The sequence below is a fragment of the Nycticebus coucang genome, chromosome 9, assembly GCF_027406575.1.
Source record: "Nycticebus coucang isolate mNycCou1 chromosome 9, mNycCou1.pri, whole genome shotgun sequence".
NCBI classification, from domain to species: domain Eukaryota; kingdom Metazoa; phylum Chordata; class Mammalia; order Primates; family Lorisidae; genus Nycticebus; species Nycticebus coucang.
Genome location: NC_069788.1, coordinates 42,340,532 through 42,358,598, shown reverse-complemented (window position 1 = coordinate 42,358,598; position 18,067 = coordinate 42,340,532). Strand labels below are relative to the sequence as shown.

General features: G+C 42.5%; 1 protein-coding gene across 1 annotated transcript; it reads right to left on the bottom strand.

Annotated features, from left to right (window-relative positions):
• Window positions 1–14,167: 14,167 nt before the first annotated feature.
• TMEM217 (transmembrane protein 217) lies at window positions 14,168–14,746 on the bottom strand. The gene has a single exon (XM_053603593.1). It carries the CDS (start codon window positions 14,744–14,746, stop codon window positions 14,168–14,170), a length of 579 nt encoding a protein of 192 aa, XP_053459568.1.
• Window positions 14,747–18,067: the final 3,321 nt, after the last annotated feature.

Sequence of the window (18,067 nt, the reverse complement as noted above, 5' to 3'; positions counted from 1 at the left end):
TAAAGTCTCCAACTACTATGGAACTGGAGGAAATCAAGTTGCTCATGTCTGTGAGAGTTTCTCTTATAAATTGAGGTGCATTTTGGTTGGGTGCATAAATATTAATAATTGAAATCTCATCATTTTGTGTATTACCTTTAACAAATATGGGCGGCGCCTGTGGCTCAGTCGGTAATGCGCCAGCCCCATATACCGAGGATGGTGGGTTCAAACCTGGCCCCAGCCAAACTGCAAAACAAACAAACAAGAAAAAAGCCAACCTTTAACAAATATGAAGTGTCCATCCTTATCCTTCCTTATTTCTGTTGGTTTAAAGCCTATGGCATCTGCAAATAGGATTGCAATGCCTGCCTTTTTCTGCTTTCCATTTGTCTGGAGTATAGATGACCATCCCTTCACCTTGAGTCTATATTTGTCTTTTAATGTAAGATGTGATTCTTGTATGCAGCAGATATCTGGCTTGAGTTTTTGTATCCAGGTCAGCCAACAAGTGCCTCTTTAGAAGACAATTTAAACCATTCACATTAATTGAGAATATTGATAAGCCTTTCGAGAGTCCGGAGGACATTTTTAATTCTTTTGCGACTGTGGAAGTTGGAATTTGATCAAAATTTTCTGGGTGGGTTTACTTTTGTGGTGGAGGATTATGCTGGCCTTTATGGAAGATAGGTCTTAGAATATCCTGGAGAGCTGGTTTAGTTATGGCAAATTTTTTCAACATGTGAATGTCATTGAAGTATTTAATTTCTCCATAATAAATGAAACTCAGTTTAGGTGGGTACAGGATCCTGGGTTGAAAGTTATTTTATTTTAGGAGATTAAAAGTCAATGACCATCCTCTTCTTTTTTTTTTTTTGTAGAGACAGAGTCTCACTTTATGGCCCTCGGTAGAATGCCATGGCCTCACACAGCTCACAGCAGCCTCCAACTCCTGGGCTTAAGCGATTCTCTTGCCTCAGCCTCCCGAGCAGCTGGGACTACAGGCGCCCGCCACAACACCCGGCTATTTTTTGGTTGCAGTTTGGCCGGGGCCGGGTTTGAACCCGCCACCCTTGTTATATGGGGCCGGCGCCTTACCGACTGAGCCACAGGCGCCGCCTGACCATCCTCTTCTAGTTTGAAAGGTTTCAGCAGAGAGATCTGTAGTTATTCTAATATTCTTGCCCTTGTAGGCGATGGTTTTCTTTCATCTGGCTGCTTTCAGAATTTTCTCCTTCATATTAACTTTAGTGAAATTGATTATGATGTGTTTGGGGGATGTCTTATTTGGGTTGAGTCATGCTGGAGTTCTGAAACTGTCTGCTATCTGAATTTCAGAATCTCTTGGCATGTCTGGAAAGTTCTCCTTCATAATCTCATGGAGAAGAGATTTTGTGCCTTGTGAAGCCACTTTGTCGCTTTTGGGGATCCCGATAAGACGAATATTAGTTTTCTTTGAATTATCCCAGAGCTCTCTGAGAGAGTGATTTATTTTTGTTCTCCATTTCTCTTCCTCTTTGAGAGTTTGGGAGCATTTGAAAGCTTTGTCTTCAATGTCAGAAATCCTTTCTTCTGCTTGCCTCATTCTGTTACTGAGGGATTCTACTGTGTTTCTCAGATCTTTGAGGGCTACAACTTCTTGTCTCAATGTGTCAAAATCTTTGGTCATTTGGTCTTTGAATTTGTTGAATTCTTGAGATATCTTTTGGGTTACTGCTTGGAATTCTAATTCGATCTTATTTTGTTATCCAGATTCTGAATTCGATTTCTGACATCTCAGCTATTTGTTTGTGCATGGGATCTTGTGCTGTGTCTGCCCCATTGATCCTTGGGGGAGTTGATCTACTCTGATTATTCATATTGCCAGAGTTTTTTCATTGATTTCGCCTCATGATTGTTTTTCACCATTGCCTCTGGCCGTCCTCAGAGTTGGGGAGATGTCTATCCAAGATTAGACCCCAGCGAGATCACTCTATTGTTGCTGGATCTTTGTAGGGAGTGACCCTGTGTAATTCCTCTGGGGCTGCCCCAGCCAGGGAGTTGTGGTTGTGGAAGCAGCTCCAGAGTGTGCCAAACCCCAATCCAGCAACAGGGCAGGAGGTGGTGAGCATGGTTCTGGGAGTGCCTGGCGCCCAGTGACTTTGGCACAGGGAGCCCAAGGCTCCAGCAGTCTCTGGCCAGGAGAAGGGCTCTGCGCAGAGGCAGGGAGGGCTCTGGAGGGCATTGCAGCTACCAGAGTCCCTGGCCAGATGAGCGGGCTGGTGTGGAGGCAGGGAGGGTACAGGAGGGAGGATGCAGGGTTGTGTGGCTCCCACAGTTCCTGGTTAGGGCACGCAGAGGCCCGGCGGGTGTGGGTCATGGGTCAGGGGTCACGGTGCAGCGCTTATGGAGGTCTGGGTGGCACCAAACCCAGGAGTTTGAGGTTGCTATGAGCTGTGATGCCATGGCACTCTACCCAGGGCAATAGCCCAAAGCTCCAGTGTGCCAAAACGAGTCTCACGCTGCCCCTGAGGGTTAAGGCTGTAAGGCAGCTCAGTCCCCACCTTTAGGCTGCTCAGTCACTAGGTTACTAGCTCCTGCCCCATCCTTGCTCTGCGACCCTGAGGGCGGAGCTTGCCGGGGCAGTTTTCTCACGATGGCTCCCTGCGGCCCACAGCCAAACACTATCAGCTCCGTCCAGCTCAGCGGCTCAGTCTGGGGCCCTAGACAATGCCCAAAGTTCTCCACACTCCTGCTCAAGCTCTCCCCAAGGTAGTTCAACTGAGTGCCATGTCCAAAAACACCGAAACAGTTCACAGATAAGGCCTTTCCGGTTTGCAGTCTCACTGCTGCTTGTATTTACAGCTGCCTGCAGGATTAGGTCGATTGAACACACGCAACCACTTGCCAGTTTTCCACTGTTTTTGTCCTCCTCTTGGGGTCCAGAAGTCCCTATATCCTCAAAGGGATGATTATAGGCAGATCCCACCAGCCAGAGATGCCTGGAGTCTTATCTCCCCAGACTCTCCATGCCAAGTTGCAGGGAAGCTGTTACTTGGCTGCCATCTTGCTCCCAATACTTTTTTTCTTTGAGACAGAGTCTCACTTTGTTGCCCTCTGTAGAGTGCCTTGGTGTCATAGTTCACAGCAACCCAAACTCTTGGGCTCAAGCCATTCTCTTGCTTCAGCCTCCTGAGTAGCTGGAACTGTAGGTGCCTGCCACAAGGCCCAGCTATTTTTAGAGACAAGGTCTCGCTCTGGCTCAGGCTGGTCTTGAACCTGTGACCTCAGGCAATCCACCTGCCCAGAGTGCTAGGATTACAGGCATGAGCCATCAAGTCCGGCCAGAAGTGAAAGACTTTTTATTCTGAAAGCTATAAAACATTGCTGAAAGAAAGATGACACAAATTATTGGAAAGACATCCTGTATTCATGGACTGAAAGAATTAATATTGTTAAGATTTCATGTTACAGAAAGGCAGCTACAGATTCAAGGCAACTCCTATAAAAATTCCAATGGCATGGCTCAGCACATGTAGCTCAAGCAGCTAAGGCGCCAGCCACATACACCAGAGCTGGCAGGTTCGAAACAAGCCTGGGCCTGGCAAGCAATAATGCCGGCTGCAACCAAAAAATAGCCGGGTGTTGTGGTGGGTGCCTGTAGTCTCAGCTACTTGGGAGGCTGAGGCAGGAGAATAGCTTGAGCCCACGAATTGGAGGTTGCTGTGAGCTGTGATGCCATGGTACTCTAACCAGGATGAAGCTTGAGACTCTGTCTCAAAAAAAAAAAAAGATAAGGCCCTGGAATGAAGATTGAGATCATGAATGCAATCAATCTTCCACACCAGGTTCAGAGGCTTTCCCCACAGGGTAGTGGGTCATTCTCAGGGGCGTTAGGTGATATCTCAAAGTGGTTTTGATTTGTGTTTCTCTGATGATTAGGAATGATGAGCATTTTTTGTCATATGTTTGTTGGCCAATTGTCCTTGTGAAAGAAGATTCTGTTCATGTCCCTTGCCCAGTTTTTTTTTTTTTTGGCCGGGGTCGGGTTTGAACCTACCACCCCCAGCACATGGGGCTGGCCACAGGTGCTGCCCCCCACCTTGCCCAGTTTTTAATGGGGTTGTTTGCTCTTTTCTTATTGATTTTCTTGAATTCTTTGTAGAGTCTGGTGATTAGCTCTTTGCTAGATTGGTAGCATGCAGATATCTTTTCCCATCTGAAGATTTTCTCTTTGCTTTGTTGATTGTGTCCTTAGCTGTGCAGAAACTTTTTAACTTGATTAGGTCCCATGTATTTGTTTTTGTAGTTGCTGCAATTGCCAATGGGGTCTTCTTCATAAATTCTTTTCCTAAGCCTATAAGATTCAGAGCTTTTCCCACACTTTCTTCTAGAGTTTTTATAATTTCGAGTCTTAGATTTAAATCTTTTTTTTCCATTCTGAGTTAATCTTTGTAAGTGGTGAGATGTGCAGGTCCAGTTTCAGTCTTTTACATGTGGCTAACCAGTTTTCCCACCACAATTTATTAAATAGGGATTCTTTCTCCCAGTTTATGCTTTGGTTTGCTTTATTAAAGATCAGATGGCAATATGAGCCTGTCAACCTGATTTTAAAATAGACAAAGGACTTGTATTAACATTTCTCCAAAATAGATATACAAGTGGCTATAAGCACATGAAAAGATGCTCAACATCACTGATCATTAGGGAAATGCAAACCAAAATCACGAGATACAACTTCATACCCATTAGGATAGCTACTATCATCCTAATGAAGCAAAAAAATAACAAAGTTATTGGAGAAGATGTGGAGACATTGGAGCCTTCGTGCACTGTTGGTGGGAATGTAAAATGAAACATTGACTATGGAAAACAGTATGGTAGATCCTCAAAAAATTAAAAATATAATTATCATACGATCCAGCAATTTCACCTATAGGTATATACTATACTCGTACGTCACATGCTGGATCATATGATAATATATGCAAGGTCTTGAGGAGATATTTGTACACCCATGTTCATAGCAGCATTATTCACAATCAAAAAGTGGAAGCAACATAAGAGTCTATCAACAGATGAATGGATAAACAAAATGTGCTACATATATACAATGAAGTATTATTTAGCCATAAAAAGGAGAGAAATTCTAATTCTTGCTACAATATGAATGAAATTCAAGGAGACTAGGCAGTCACAAAAAGACAAATACTTCACGATTCTACTAACGAGATATTCAGAGTAGTCACGTTCAGGGACACAAAAGGGAATGGTGGTTGCCAGGATCTGAGGGGAAGGTGGGATAGGAAGATATTATTTAATATGTATAGAATATCAGTTTTGGAAGATGGAGTTTGAGATCAGCCTAGGGAACATAATGAGACCCTATCTCTATTAAAAAAAAAAAAAAAAATTGGGCGGCGCCTGTGGCTCAGTCAGTAAGGTGCCGGCCCCATATACCAAGGGTGGCTGGTTCAAACCCGGCCCTGGCTGAACTGCAACCAAAAAATAGCCGGGCGTTGTGGCAGGCGCCTGTAGTCCCAGCTACTTAGGAGGCTGAGGCAAGAGAATCACTTGAGCCCAGGAGTTGGAGGCTGCTGTGAGCTGTGTGAGGCCATGGCACTCTACCGAGGGCCATAAAGTGAGACTCTGTCTCTACAAAAAAAAAAAATAATAAAAAAAAAATAATAAAATAAAAAATTAGGCTCAGTGCCTGTAGCTCAGTGGTTAGGGCGCCGGCCACATACACTCAGGCTGGCGGGTTCGAACACGGCCCAGGCCTGCTAAACAACAATGACAACTGCAACAAAAAATATCTGGGTGTTGTGGCAGGCACCTTTAGTCCCAGCTACTTAGGAGGCTGAGGCAAGTAAATTGCTTAAGCCCAAGAGTTTGGGGTTGCTGTGAGCTGTGATGCCAAGGCACTCTATCGAGGGTGACATAGTGAAACCCTGTCTCAAAAAAAAGAAAAGAAAAAGAAATTAGCTGGGCATGGTGGTGTCTGCCAGCTACAAAGGAGGCTGAGGTGGGAGGATTACCTGAGCCCAGGAGTTGGAGGTTGCAGTGAGCTATGAATGCAACATAGCCACCTCAGCCTGGGTGACAGTAAAACTAAAAAAAAAAAGAAAAGATTAAGATGGTAAATTTTATATTTTACCACAATTAAAGTAAAAAAATTTTTGTAATTAAAAAGATGAGGGGGTGGTGCCTGTGGCTCAAAGGAATAGGGCGCTGGCCCCATATGCCAGAGGTGGTGGGTTCAAACCCAGCCCTGGCCAAAAACTGCAAAAAAAAAAAAAAAATTAAAAAGATGAAAGTGGGCTCAGCGCCTGTGGCTCAAGTGGCTAGGGCGCCAGCCACATACACCTGAGCTGGCGGGTTTGAATCCAGCCTGGGCCTGCCAAACGACAATGACAACTACAACCAAAAAACAGCCTGGTGTTGTGGCGGGTGCCTGTAGTCCCAGCTACTTGGGAGACAGAGGCAGGAGAATCGTTTGAGCCCAGGAGTTGGAGATTGCTGTGAGCTGTGATGCCACAGCACTCTACCCTAGGGCAACGGCTTAAGGCTCTGTCTCAAAAAAAAAGAAAAAAAGATGAAAGTGAAATAATCTTTTTAAGACATACAAAAGCTGAAAGAGCTCATCAGCAGAAACCCACAGTATAAGAAATGTTAAAGGGGCGGCGCCTGTGGCTCAGTCGGTAAGGTGCCGGCCCCATATACTGAGGGTGGTGGGTTCAAACCCTGCCCCGGCCAAACTGCAACCAAAAAATAGCCAGGCGTTGTGGCAGGCACCTGTAGTCCCAGCTTCTTGGGAGGCTGAGGCAAGAGAATTGCTTAAGCCCGGGAGTTGGAGGTTGCTGTGAGCTGTGTGAGGCCACGGCACTCTACGAGGGCCATAAAGTGAGACTCTGTCTCTACAAAAAAGAAAAAAAAGAAAAGAAAAGAAATGTTAAAGGAAGCCCTTCAGGAAGAAAAAAATGACACCAGATAGTTATCTGGATCTATAAAAGGAATAAAAGGTACCAGAAATGGTTAACAACATATTAAGGTATCTCCCTTCCCTTCCCTCCCCTCCCCTACCTTCCCTTTCCCTCTCCTTTCCTTTTTTCCCCTTCCCTTCGCTTCAGACTTTCACTCTGTTGTCCCAGGCCAGAGTGCTGTGCTGTCAGCCTAGCTCATAGCAACTTCAAATTCCTGGGTGCAGGCTCAGCACCCGTAGCTCAGTGGTTAGGGCACCAGCCACATGCACGGAGACTGGTGGGTTCAAACCTGGCCCGAGCCTGTTAAATAACAATGACAACAACTACAAAAAAAATAGCCAGGCATTGTGGTGGGCACCTGTAGTCCCAGCTACTTGGGAAGCTGAGGCAAGAGAATCACTTAAGCCCAAGAGTTTGAGGTTGCTCTGAGCTGTGACACCACAGCACTCTACTGAGGGCAACATAGTGAGACTCTGTCTCAAAAAAAAAACAAAATCCTGGGTGCAAATGATTCTCCTGCATCAGCCTCCCAAGTAGCTGGAACTACAAGCACCTGCCACAATACCCCACTAATTTTTCTATTTTTATAGAGATGGGGAACCCACCTGTTCATTCTGGTTGCCAACTCCTAAGTGCAAGTGGATCCTCCCATCTGGGCCCCCCAGAATGCTAGGATTGCAGGTGTAAGCCACAGAATCCAGACTAAGATATTTTTCTTGTAATTTAAAGTTCTCTAAAAGATCATTTATTATTTAAGCAAAACAAAAGCAAACAAAAAACAATGTAGGATGAAGTTCCTAACAATAGCACAAATAAGAGAGGAATATTAGAAGGATACTATTATAAGGGTCTTATGCTCTACATGAAGTGGCATAAAATCACTTGAAGGTAGACTGTGAAAAGTTAAATATGTATACCATAAACTCTAAAAAAGCCATTAAAATAACACAAAGAAGAATTGTATCTAATATGGTAACAAAGTAGATAAAATCGAACCATAAGAAATACTAAGTTAATATAAAAGAAGGTAGAAAAAGAGGAGAAAAAGAGGGACAAATCAAAAATAACAAGATGACCACTAAATGTAAATGATCTAAATATCTCAATTAAAAGGCAAAGATGATCAGATTGAATAAAAATGCAATACCCAGCTATACACTGCCTATAATAAGCATCCTTTAAATATGAAGACACAAATAGTTTAAAAGTTAAGAGATGGGAAAAGATACACCATGTCAACACAAACCAAAAGAAGATTATAATGGTTTCCTTAATATCAAAGTAAATTTCAGGGCTGGGTGTGGTGGCTCAGCCTGTAATCTAGCACTTTGAGAGGCTGAGGCAGGTGGATTGCTTGAGCTCATGAGTTCAAGACCAGCTTGAGTCAGAGAGAGATGCCATCTCTAAAAATAGGCAGGCATTGTGGCAGCACCTGTAATCCTGGCTATTCCAGAGGCTGAGGCAAGGGAATTAGTTGAGCCCAAGAGTTTGAGGTTGCTGTGAGCTATAATGCCATGTTATGAGTTTGTCAAAATGAGACTCTGTCTCAACAAAGAAAAAAAAAAAAAGAATTGCATAAAAAAAAGACAAATCACAATTTTAATCACAGGTTCCAAATCTTTTCTTTCAGTAATTACTAGATCAAGTAGACAGAAAAATTGGAAAAGGTATTACAAGATTTGAACAATACTATCAAGCAATTTGATCTAATTGACATTTATAGAACCCAAAATAGCAGAATAAATATTCTTTCCAGGTGCACAGGGAATATTTATCAAGACAGAGCATATTTATTACTACTAAGACTAATTTTAGTAAATTAAAAATGATTCAAATTATACAATCTATGTTTTCTGCTTTTTTTTTTTTTTAGATAGAGCCTCATTTTCTTGCCCCAATAGAGTGCCATGGCAAAGTGAGTAACACATTTACAAATCATCCATAAATCAAAGAAGAAATTGACAAAAAATTAGAAAGTATTTTGAACTAACTGAAAATGAAAGCACAACATGAAAATTTTTGTGATGCCATTAAAATAGTACTTAGGGGGAAATTTATAGCTGCCATTAAATGTCTATATTAGAAAATAATAAAGTCTTAAATCGATGATCTCAGTTTCTACCTAAGAAAGTATAAAAAGAAAAGTAAATTAAACCTAAAATAGGTAGAGGAAAGAAAATAAATATCAGAGCAGAAATCAATGAGGTATAAGACATAAAAACAAGAGATCAATGAAAGAAAAGCTAATTTCTACTTTTTTGTTTTGTTTTGTTTTTGAGACAGAGTCTCACTATGTTGCCCTCAGTAGAGTGCGGTGGCATCACAGCTCACAGCAACCTCAAACTCTTGGGCTTAAACAATTCTCTTGCCTCAGCCTCCCAAGTAGCTGGTACTACAAGTACCCACCACAACGCCCAGCTATTTTTTTGTTGTTGTTGTAGTTGTCACTGTTGTTTGGCAGGGCTTGGCTGGATTCGAACCCACCAGCTCTGGTGTATGTGGCTGGTGCCCTAGCTGCTAAGCCACAGGTGCCAAGCCAGAAAAGCTAATTTATTTTAAAACTGATAAATCTCTAGTCAAACTACTCAGGAAAAAAATTTAGAGAAAACATAAATTAACATTATCAGGAATGTGACATCTCTACACAGTCTACAGGTAAAATGATAATAAGATCATATTATGAACTTTATGGCAATAAATTTGGCAGCTTAGATAAAAAGGACAAATTCCTTGAAGGACACAAACACCAAAGATTATTCAGAAAGAAATGATAATCTGAATACTCTTATATCTTTTTTAAAAAATTGAATTTGTAGCTGAAAACATCCCACACACAAAAAACAAATAAACAAACAAAAACTCAAGGTCCAGATGGCTTCACTAACTGAATTCTACTTGACACTTAAGGAGGAAATAAATACTTTAAAATTTTTTAAAAGGGAAGGAGGGAGGGGGATGGAGGCCATGGTGTATGCCACACCTCTTGGGGACAGGACATAATTGTAAGAGGGACTTTATCTTACAAATGCAATCAGTGCAACCTAATTCTTTGTACCTTCAATGAATCCCAAACAATAAAAAAATTAAAAATTGGCAGTGCCTGTAGCTCAATGGGTAGCGTGCCGGCCACATACAGTGAGGCTGGCGGGTTCAAACACAGCCTAGGCCAGCTAAAACAATAGTAACGACTACTACAAAGAAATAGCCGGGCATTGTGACAGGTGCCTGTAGTTCCAGCTACTCAGGAGGCTGAGGTAAGAGAATCATTTAAGCCCAAGAGTTTGAGGCTGCTGGGAGCTGTGACGCCACGGCACTCTACCCAGGGCAACAGCTTGAGACTCTGTCTCAAAAATAAAATAAAATAAGAATTTTTAAAAAAGCAAAGAAATACAAAAGCTACATAACTTTTGTACAGAGAATTGAAAAAGAAGAGTCCTTTCTATGAAGTCAGTTTTACTCTGCTACCAAAACCTGATGAAGACATTATAAGAAAACTGTAGACAAATATCCCCCATAAACTTATATGCAAAACTCCTAAATAAAATTTAACAAAATGAACCTACCAATATACAAAGGATAATATTGTTACCCTCACAACAATCCTAACATTATGACTAAGTGAAATTTATCCCAAGAATATATAGTTAGTTTAACATTTGAAAATCAGTCAGTATAATTCACCATGTTAATAATCTAAGGAAGAAAGACCACGTAATCATCTTAGTAGAGTAAAAAAAAAATTCACAATGCATTCATTCCTGATTTTAAAAAATCTTCAGCAAACTAGGGAGTGAAGAGAAACTCTTCAATCTGAGATAGGACATCTATGAAAAACTTACATCTAACATCATATTTATTTATTTATTTATTTTTTGAGACAGAGCCTCAAGCTGTCGCCCTGGGTAGAGTACCATGGAGTCACAGCTCACAGCAACCTCCAACTCCTGGACTTAAGCAATCCCCTTGCCTCAGCCACCCAAGTAGCTGGGCGTACAGGCGCCCGCCATAACGCCCGGCTATTTTTTGGTTGTAGTTGTCACTGTTGTTTGGCAGGCCCCAGCTAGATTTGAACCCACCAGCTCTGGTGTATGTGGCTGGTGCCTTAGTCGCTTAAGCTACAGGCGCCGAGCCCTAACATCATATTTAATGATAAATGACTGAATACTTCCCCTGTAACATCAGGAATAAGACAGGAATGTTCCTTCTTCTCACTTCTACTCAACATTTTACTAGAGAATCTAGCCAGTGCAATAAGGGGAGAAGAGGAAGTGTTTGTTTAGCTTCAGGCAGCACGATTGACTATGCAGAAAATCTGATGAAATCTACAAAAACATGACTTGACCTAATACATGATTTTAGCAGTGTCGCAGGATAGAAGATCAATACATGCAAGAAATTGTATTTATATATACCAACAGTAAACAAGTAGAAATTGTAAATAGGCAAGAGATTTGAACAGATGCCTTCCCAAAGGAGATATGGGCTGCTAAAAAAGCACATGAAGGAATGCCCAATATCATTTGTCATTAGAAAAATGTAAGTTAAAATCATAATGAAACATCACTGTATAATCTATGAGAATAGCTCAAATGAAAAATTACTGTCCATATTAAGTGGGGGTGAAGCTGTGGAGGAACTGGAATTCTCACACACTGCCAGTGGAAAAAAAAAATTGCCGGTTTCTTAAACTAAATTAACTAAGATAAACAAAACCATAAATCCATGCAAAGTCTTGTACACCAATGTTTATGGTGGTTTTATTTATGATTACTAAAAACTGCAAACTACTAGATGCCCTTTTTTTTTTGAGATAGAGTTTCATTACATCATAGAATAATGATAGAGTGTCATGACGTCATAGCTCACAGCAACCTCAAACTCCTGGGCTCAAGTGATTCTCTTGTCTCAGCTGCCCAAGTAGCTGGGACTAGAGGTGCCTGCCACAACGTCAGGCTATTTTTTAGAGACAGTCTTGCTCTGGCTCGAGCTGGTCTTGAACTCCTGAGCTCAGGCAGTCTACCTATCTCCGCCTCTCAGAGTGCTATGATTACACGTGTGAGCCACTACGCCTGGCCTAGATGTCCTTCAATGGGTAAATGGATAAAGAAACTGGTACATTTTGTGCCACAGCATAATACTCAGCAATAGAAAAAAATGAACTTTTGTTTTTTAAAGAGTCTCATTTTGTCACTCTCAGTAGAGTGCTGTGGCATCACAGTTCACAGCAACCACCAACTCTTGGGCTTAAGTGATTGTCTTGCCCCAGCCTCCCAAGTAGCTGGGACTACAGGCGCCTACCACAAGGTGGGGCTATTTAATTAATTAATATTTATTTATGGCGAGATAGAATCTCACTTTATCGCCCTGGGTAGAGTGCTGTGGCATCATAGCTCACAGCAACCTCAGACTCTTGGGCTTACAAGATTCTCTTGCCTCAGCCTCCCAAGTAGCTGGGACTACAGGCACCTGCCACACGCCCGGCTATTTTTTGTTTGTTTGTTTGTTTAGCATGCCCAGGCCGAGTTTGAACCCACCAGCCCCAGGGTACGTGACTGGCACCCTAACAACTGAGCTACAGGTGCCCAGCCCAAGCTATTTTTAGAGACAAGTTTTCACTCTGGCTCAGGCTGGTCTCCAACTCATGAGCTCAGGCAATCTACCCACCTTGTTCTCCCAGAGTGCTAGGATTACAGGCATGAACCACCTTGCCCAGCCTAGAATGAACTATTAATATACAAACAACATGGATAAATATGAGGGATTCTGCTGAGTGAAAGAAGCCAGACTAAACAAGAGTACATACTGTATGATGCCATTTATGTAAAAATCTAGGCAGAGCAAACTAATATATAGTGAAATCAGTGCCTAGTGATGGTAGAGGGTGGTTGGAGAGAGGTGGGAGGCAGGGATGAAGAGAAGACCTGAGGATGATATACACAGTCATGAACTTGATGTGGCGATGATTTCACTGGTATGTACCTACGTCCAAACCAGTCAAATTATAGACTTTATATATGTACGTGCGTTTTATTGTAGATCAGTTACTTCTCAAGAAAGCTATTAAACAAAAAACGCAACATTGGGCTCGGCGCCTGTAGCTCAAGCAGCTAAGGCACCAACCACATACACCAGAGCTGGCGGGTTCAAATCCAGCCCAGGCCCACCAAACAACAATGACAGCTACAACCAAAAAAATGGCGGGCGCTGTGGCAGGCGCCAGTACTCCCAGCTACTTGGGAGGCTGAGGCAAGAGAATCACTTAAGCCCGGGAGTTTGAGGTTGCTGTGAGCTGTGATGCCACAGCACTCTACCCAGGGCGACAGCTTGAGGCTCTGTCTCAAAAAAAACAAACAAACAAAAAAATGAAGTCTAATGTTTAAGGTAGAAGTTTGCTCAGGTGGTTTTCCATCCCCACTTAGAGTGCTTCTGACAACTACTGAACAAGAACACAAAGTGGTTTGTTGACTTGTGGTAGTGTGTAATCATATACTGTCTTATGTGGTTGGCTAATTTATTTTTAAACAATAATTTAGGCTCTTTCACTACACTACAAAATCTTTGACAGACTTCATATCTCATACTTTTTTTTTGTCCCTTGCAATGTACAGCACAGTGACAGACACAGAAATAGGTTTAACATACACCTTTGGACTGACCGAGTGTCTTTCCCACTCCTTGACCAATTTGGGGGTGGAGGGAACTCAAGGCAGAAACTGAGGAATGGTTTTTCTCAATGTTTATTCTTTTTCTTATCTGGACTATAACATAGAAGACATGGGGAGGAAATCATGGCATAAACCCACCGCAAGACCAACAATATTCTTTGTGCTACAACAGTGTGAGGTACAGATTTGTGTATCCTAGGGTTAAATTAGAGAGCTGTGGGTTGAATGCTCACAAAGATACCAAGATAAATGGATTGCCATACTGCAGTTCCATCTCATTTCATTCTTTTTTCTTCTGCATTTTGACCAATAAGGTGGTACTAACCAGAAAAAGAAGATGCAATTCAAGGAGGGTTTGATAAATAACAATGTCCTTTAACTAACTACCTTCCATAAGCAGTTGTGATTACAATCACGTTATTTTTTCTCCACATTTCTCTGCAAAAAGTGGCAGAAGGATCACTTTCCACTGAACTTCTCAAAGAAAACAAGGGGAAAAGTGGAAATAGAATTATGGAAACCTGAGAGACTTATCTCTCAGGAGAAAGAAAACAGCTAATGTTATTGTTTATAGTGGTGGACAAGGCTCATAATCTTTGATTTCCGCCGCGAAGAGTCTGCACTAACCATAGAAATACGTCTGTTGTAGAAAACTATATTGCCCTGGGTCTTATTTTTGTGGGCTATATGGGCGTAGGTGATGATAAAGAACATCCAGAAACCATGCATGAGTATACGGGCCACCAGGCCAAACCAGCGCATGACTTTGACCTCTTCAATGGGGATGTCTACATTGGTAAAAACTTGTATTACAATGTTTGTAGTTTCATAGAAAAAGATCCAGATGCCATAGATCAGCAGACCCTTGTAGATGTGGGCATACACTGAGTACAGGAGGAAGCAGCTGATGAAGACGGTGATGACAGACACTAGAAGGACGATGCTCCAACTCCAGCACGTGAGGTAGTCATTTATTATGTCACTCGTATGCCTGGCCTCCAGTTCAGTCTCAGTACAATTGCCATGGCCTAGGTACTTCTGTTCAAAAATGAGGGACAAAACTGTGGCCATGATGGTGAAAACCCCCGACAACACCGTACCCATTTTGGCAGTCATCCCACACCAGCGCCGCTGCTTCATGCTGAGACCTATGAAGACAAACAATATGAGGGGACTTCTAGAACTTGCCTACCTGGTAATTACCAGGTTTTCTGCCCCAAATCCACCTTAGAGAAATGATAGACAAAAATATGGAAACCAGGAAATAATAGCCTTGGGAAGATGGAAGATAGTTTTAAATGGATTGGGGGTGGGGAGGAGGGAGGATTCAATCTGGGACCGGCATTAAGTAGATAAATTAACCTCAAATTAGAATCACCAACAGTACCCAAGCTTAGGCCCCACCCCAGACCAACAATAATTTTCTCTGGAAGGGACCCAGGCAGCAGTAATTTTCATAAGTAGCCAATGTTGGAAAACACTGAGTTATAGACCAAACATGGTAACTCACATCTGTAATCCTAGCACTCTGGGAGGCCAAGGCAGGAGGATTTCTTAAGCTCAGGAGTTCAAGACCAGCTTGAGCAGGAGTGAGATCCTGTCTCTACAAAAAATAGAAAAAATTAACCAGGCACAGTAGCACATGCCTGTAGTCCCAGCTAGTCAGGAGGCTAAAGTAGGAGGATCACATGAGCCTAGGAGTTTGAAGTTGCAGTGAGCTATGACTGCAGCCTGGTGAAAGAGTGATACTCTGTCTGAAAAGAAATAAACAAACAAAACCCCACTGAGTTATAAAAAGTTATCTCTCTAGCATTGCCTTGGGCAACCATTGCTGTCTGATGGTGAAAACTGGCTGCACTAGTTCAGACCTCAGTGCAGGTGTCTCAGGAGAAAAACCAATGCAGCAGAAGGGCCCTGCTGGGGTAAGGAGTTGATGAAAACAGGTGGACTTGACATAGTGCCCATAGCTCAGTGGGTAGAGCGCTGGCGGGTTTGAACCCACCAGGGGCCTGCTAAACAACAATGACAACTACAACCAAAAAATAGCCAGGCGTTATGGTGGGCGCCTGTAGTCCCAGCTACTTGGGAGGCCGAGGCAAGAGAATTGCTTACGCCCAAGAGTTGGAGGTTGCTGTGAGCTGTGATGCCAAGGCACTCTACCAAGGGTGACATAATAAGACTCTGTCTCAAAAAAACCAAAACCAGGCTCGGCGCCTGTGGCTCAAGTGGCTAAGGTGCCAGCCACATACACCTAAGCTGGCAGGTTCGAATCCAGCCCAGGCCCACCAAACAATGATGGCTGCAACCAAAAATAGCCAGGTGTTCTGGCAAGTGCCTGTAGTCCCAGCTACTTGGGAGGCAGAGGCAGGAGAATAGCTTGAGCCCAGGAGTTGGAGGTTGCTGTGAGCTGTGATGCCATGGCACTCTACCCAGGGTGACCAATTGAGGCTCTGTCTCAAAAAAACAAAAACCCAAGATCAAACATAAAAAAAACAGGTGGACTCCAACTGGCCTTGGACAATCACTCCTCTACTACGTATTAAAACATATGGATTATGGTGAGAGATGTACTTTAAGGAAAAGTTAGAGCCTTAGAATAGACTAGCCTTATAAAAGAAAAGTAATAATGAGCTAAGTGTTCAAGAAATTTGGGAGGTGGAGGAACCAGAACAATGGAAAAGGAGGAGGAAGAAAATAAATAGAAGAGCAGAAATGAATGCAAAAGGAAATAAAGTAGAGGGAATTCTGATTAGTTAGGTTATTTGAGCCAGCTCATATTAAAAACAGCTAAAGATGCTAGATAAAAGTTTTTAAATACTCTTTTTTTTTTTGAGACAGAGTCTCACTTTTTTGCCCCCGGTGGAGTGCCGTAGCGTCACAGCTCACAGCAATCTCAAACTCTTGGGTTCAAGTGATCCTCTGGTCTCAGCTTCCCAAGTAGCTGGGACTACAGGCGCCTCCCACAACACTTGGCTATTTTTAGAGATGGGGTCTTGCTCTGGCTCAGGCTGGTCTTGAACCCGTGAGCTCAGGCAAACCACCCACTTCGGCGCCCAGAGTGCTAGGAATACAGGCATGAGCCACTTCACCCAGCCTTAAATATTCTTAAAAACACAGTAGTGGTGACCATGTGGGAAGAAATCAGTTTTGCTCTGGGATATTTGCCAATCTAGATAAACATGAATTCTATTATGATAGCCTTGTAGGATAAAGAGGAATGGAATCAAAGTCCAGGATTTTGCAAGGTGGGTAGTCTATTAGGAGGCATCCTCTCTTAGTCATGGATCCCTAAAGAGCTAGGATTGAGTTACGTGAATCACAAGTAAACCTGCCCCTACATCTTTCTGCCAGGGGACTCTAAAAAAAGTTGAGTTAGTACTAACTACCCTGAGTAAATTGGGAGAAAACGCTCCTTGAGACATCGCAAGCATAGTTAGCCTTTTTTGTGTGCAAATTTATACCTCAAATTACATGAAGTACTAAAAAAAACTTTATGTCACAAATCTCATTTAGTGATTCTTAAATGGAAGTGTCTCTAAGTGCCTGGCAGAAGCAAAAGCCAAATCTCTGGAGGACTGAACTTTTTTGCAGGTCCTCCCAAATAAAATAAAAGTATTTCCATCAGCAACTTTTCAGGGACAATGACCAGAACATAGTGAGAAAATAACCAAGCACACAAGGAATAAGGCAGTATGAGAACTAGCTGAAACAATACATAGCAGAAACAGAACTGCAGTAATATCTGATTATAAAACAATTATGTTCAGGATGGCACCTGTGGCTCAAGGAGTAGGGTGCCGGCCCCATATACCAGAGGTGGTTGGGTTCAAACCCAGCCCCTGCCAAAAACTACAAAAAAAAAAAAAAAGAAAGAAAACAATTATGTTCAAGCTTGGAGCAGTGGTTCAGCAGCTAAGGCACCAGCCACATACACCAGAGCTGGCGGGTTCAAATCCAGCTCAGGCCTGTCAAACAACAAGGACAACTACAACCAAAAATAGCCAGGCATTGTGGCGGGCACCTGTAGTCTCAGCTACTTAGGTGGCCAAGGCAAGAGAATCCCTTAAACTCAAGAGTTTGAGGTTGCTGTGAGCTGTGATACCACAGCACTCAACTGAGGGTGATAAAGTGAGGCTCTGTCTCAAAAAAAGAAAAACAAGTATGATTATTATAGTTCTTGCATTATTTAATTTTTTACCTTACTTTTAATGGTATAATACACACAATATAAAATTTTCCATCTTAACCACTGTTTTTTTTTTGGAGACAGGGTCTCTCACTCTGTTGCCTGGGCTAGTGTACAGTGATATCAGCCTAGCTCACTGCAACCTCAAATTCCTAGGCTCAAGTGATCCTCCTGCCTCAACCTTCCAAGTAGCTGGGACTACAGACATGTTCCACCACACCTGGCTAATTTTTCTATTTTTTTGTAGAGACAGGGTTTGTCTCTTACTCAGGTTT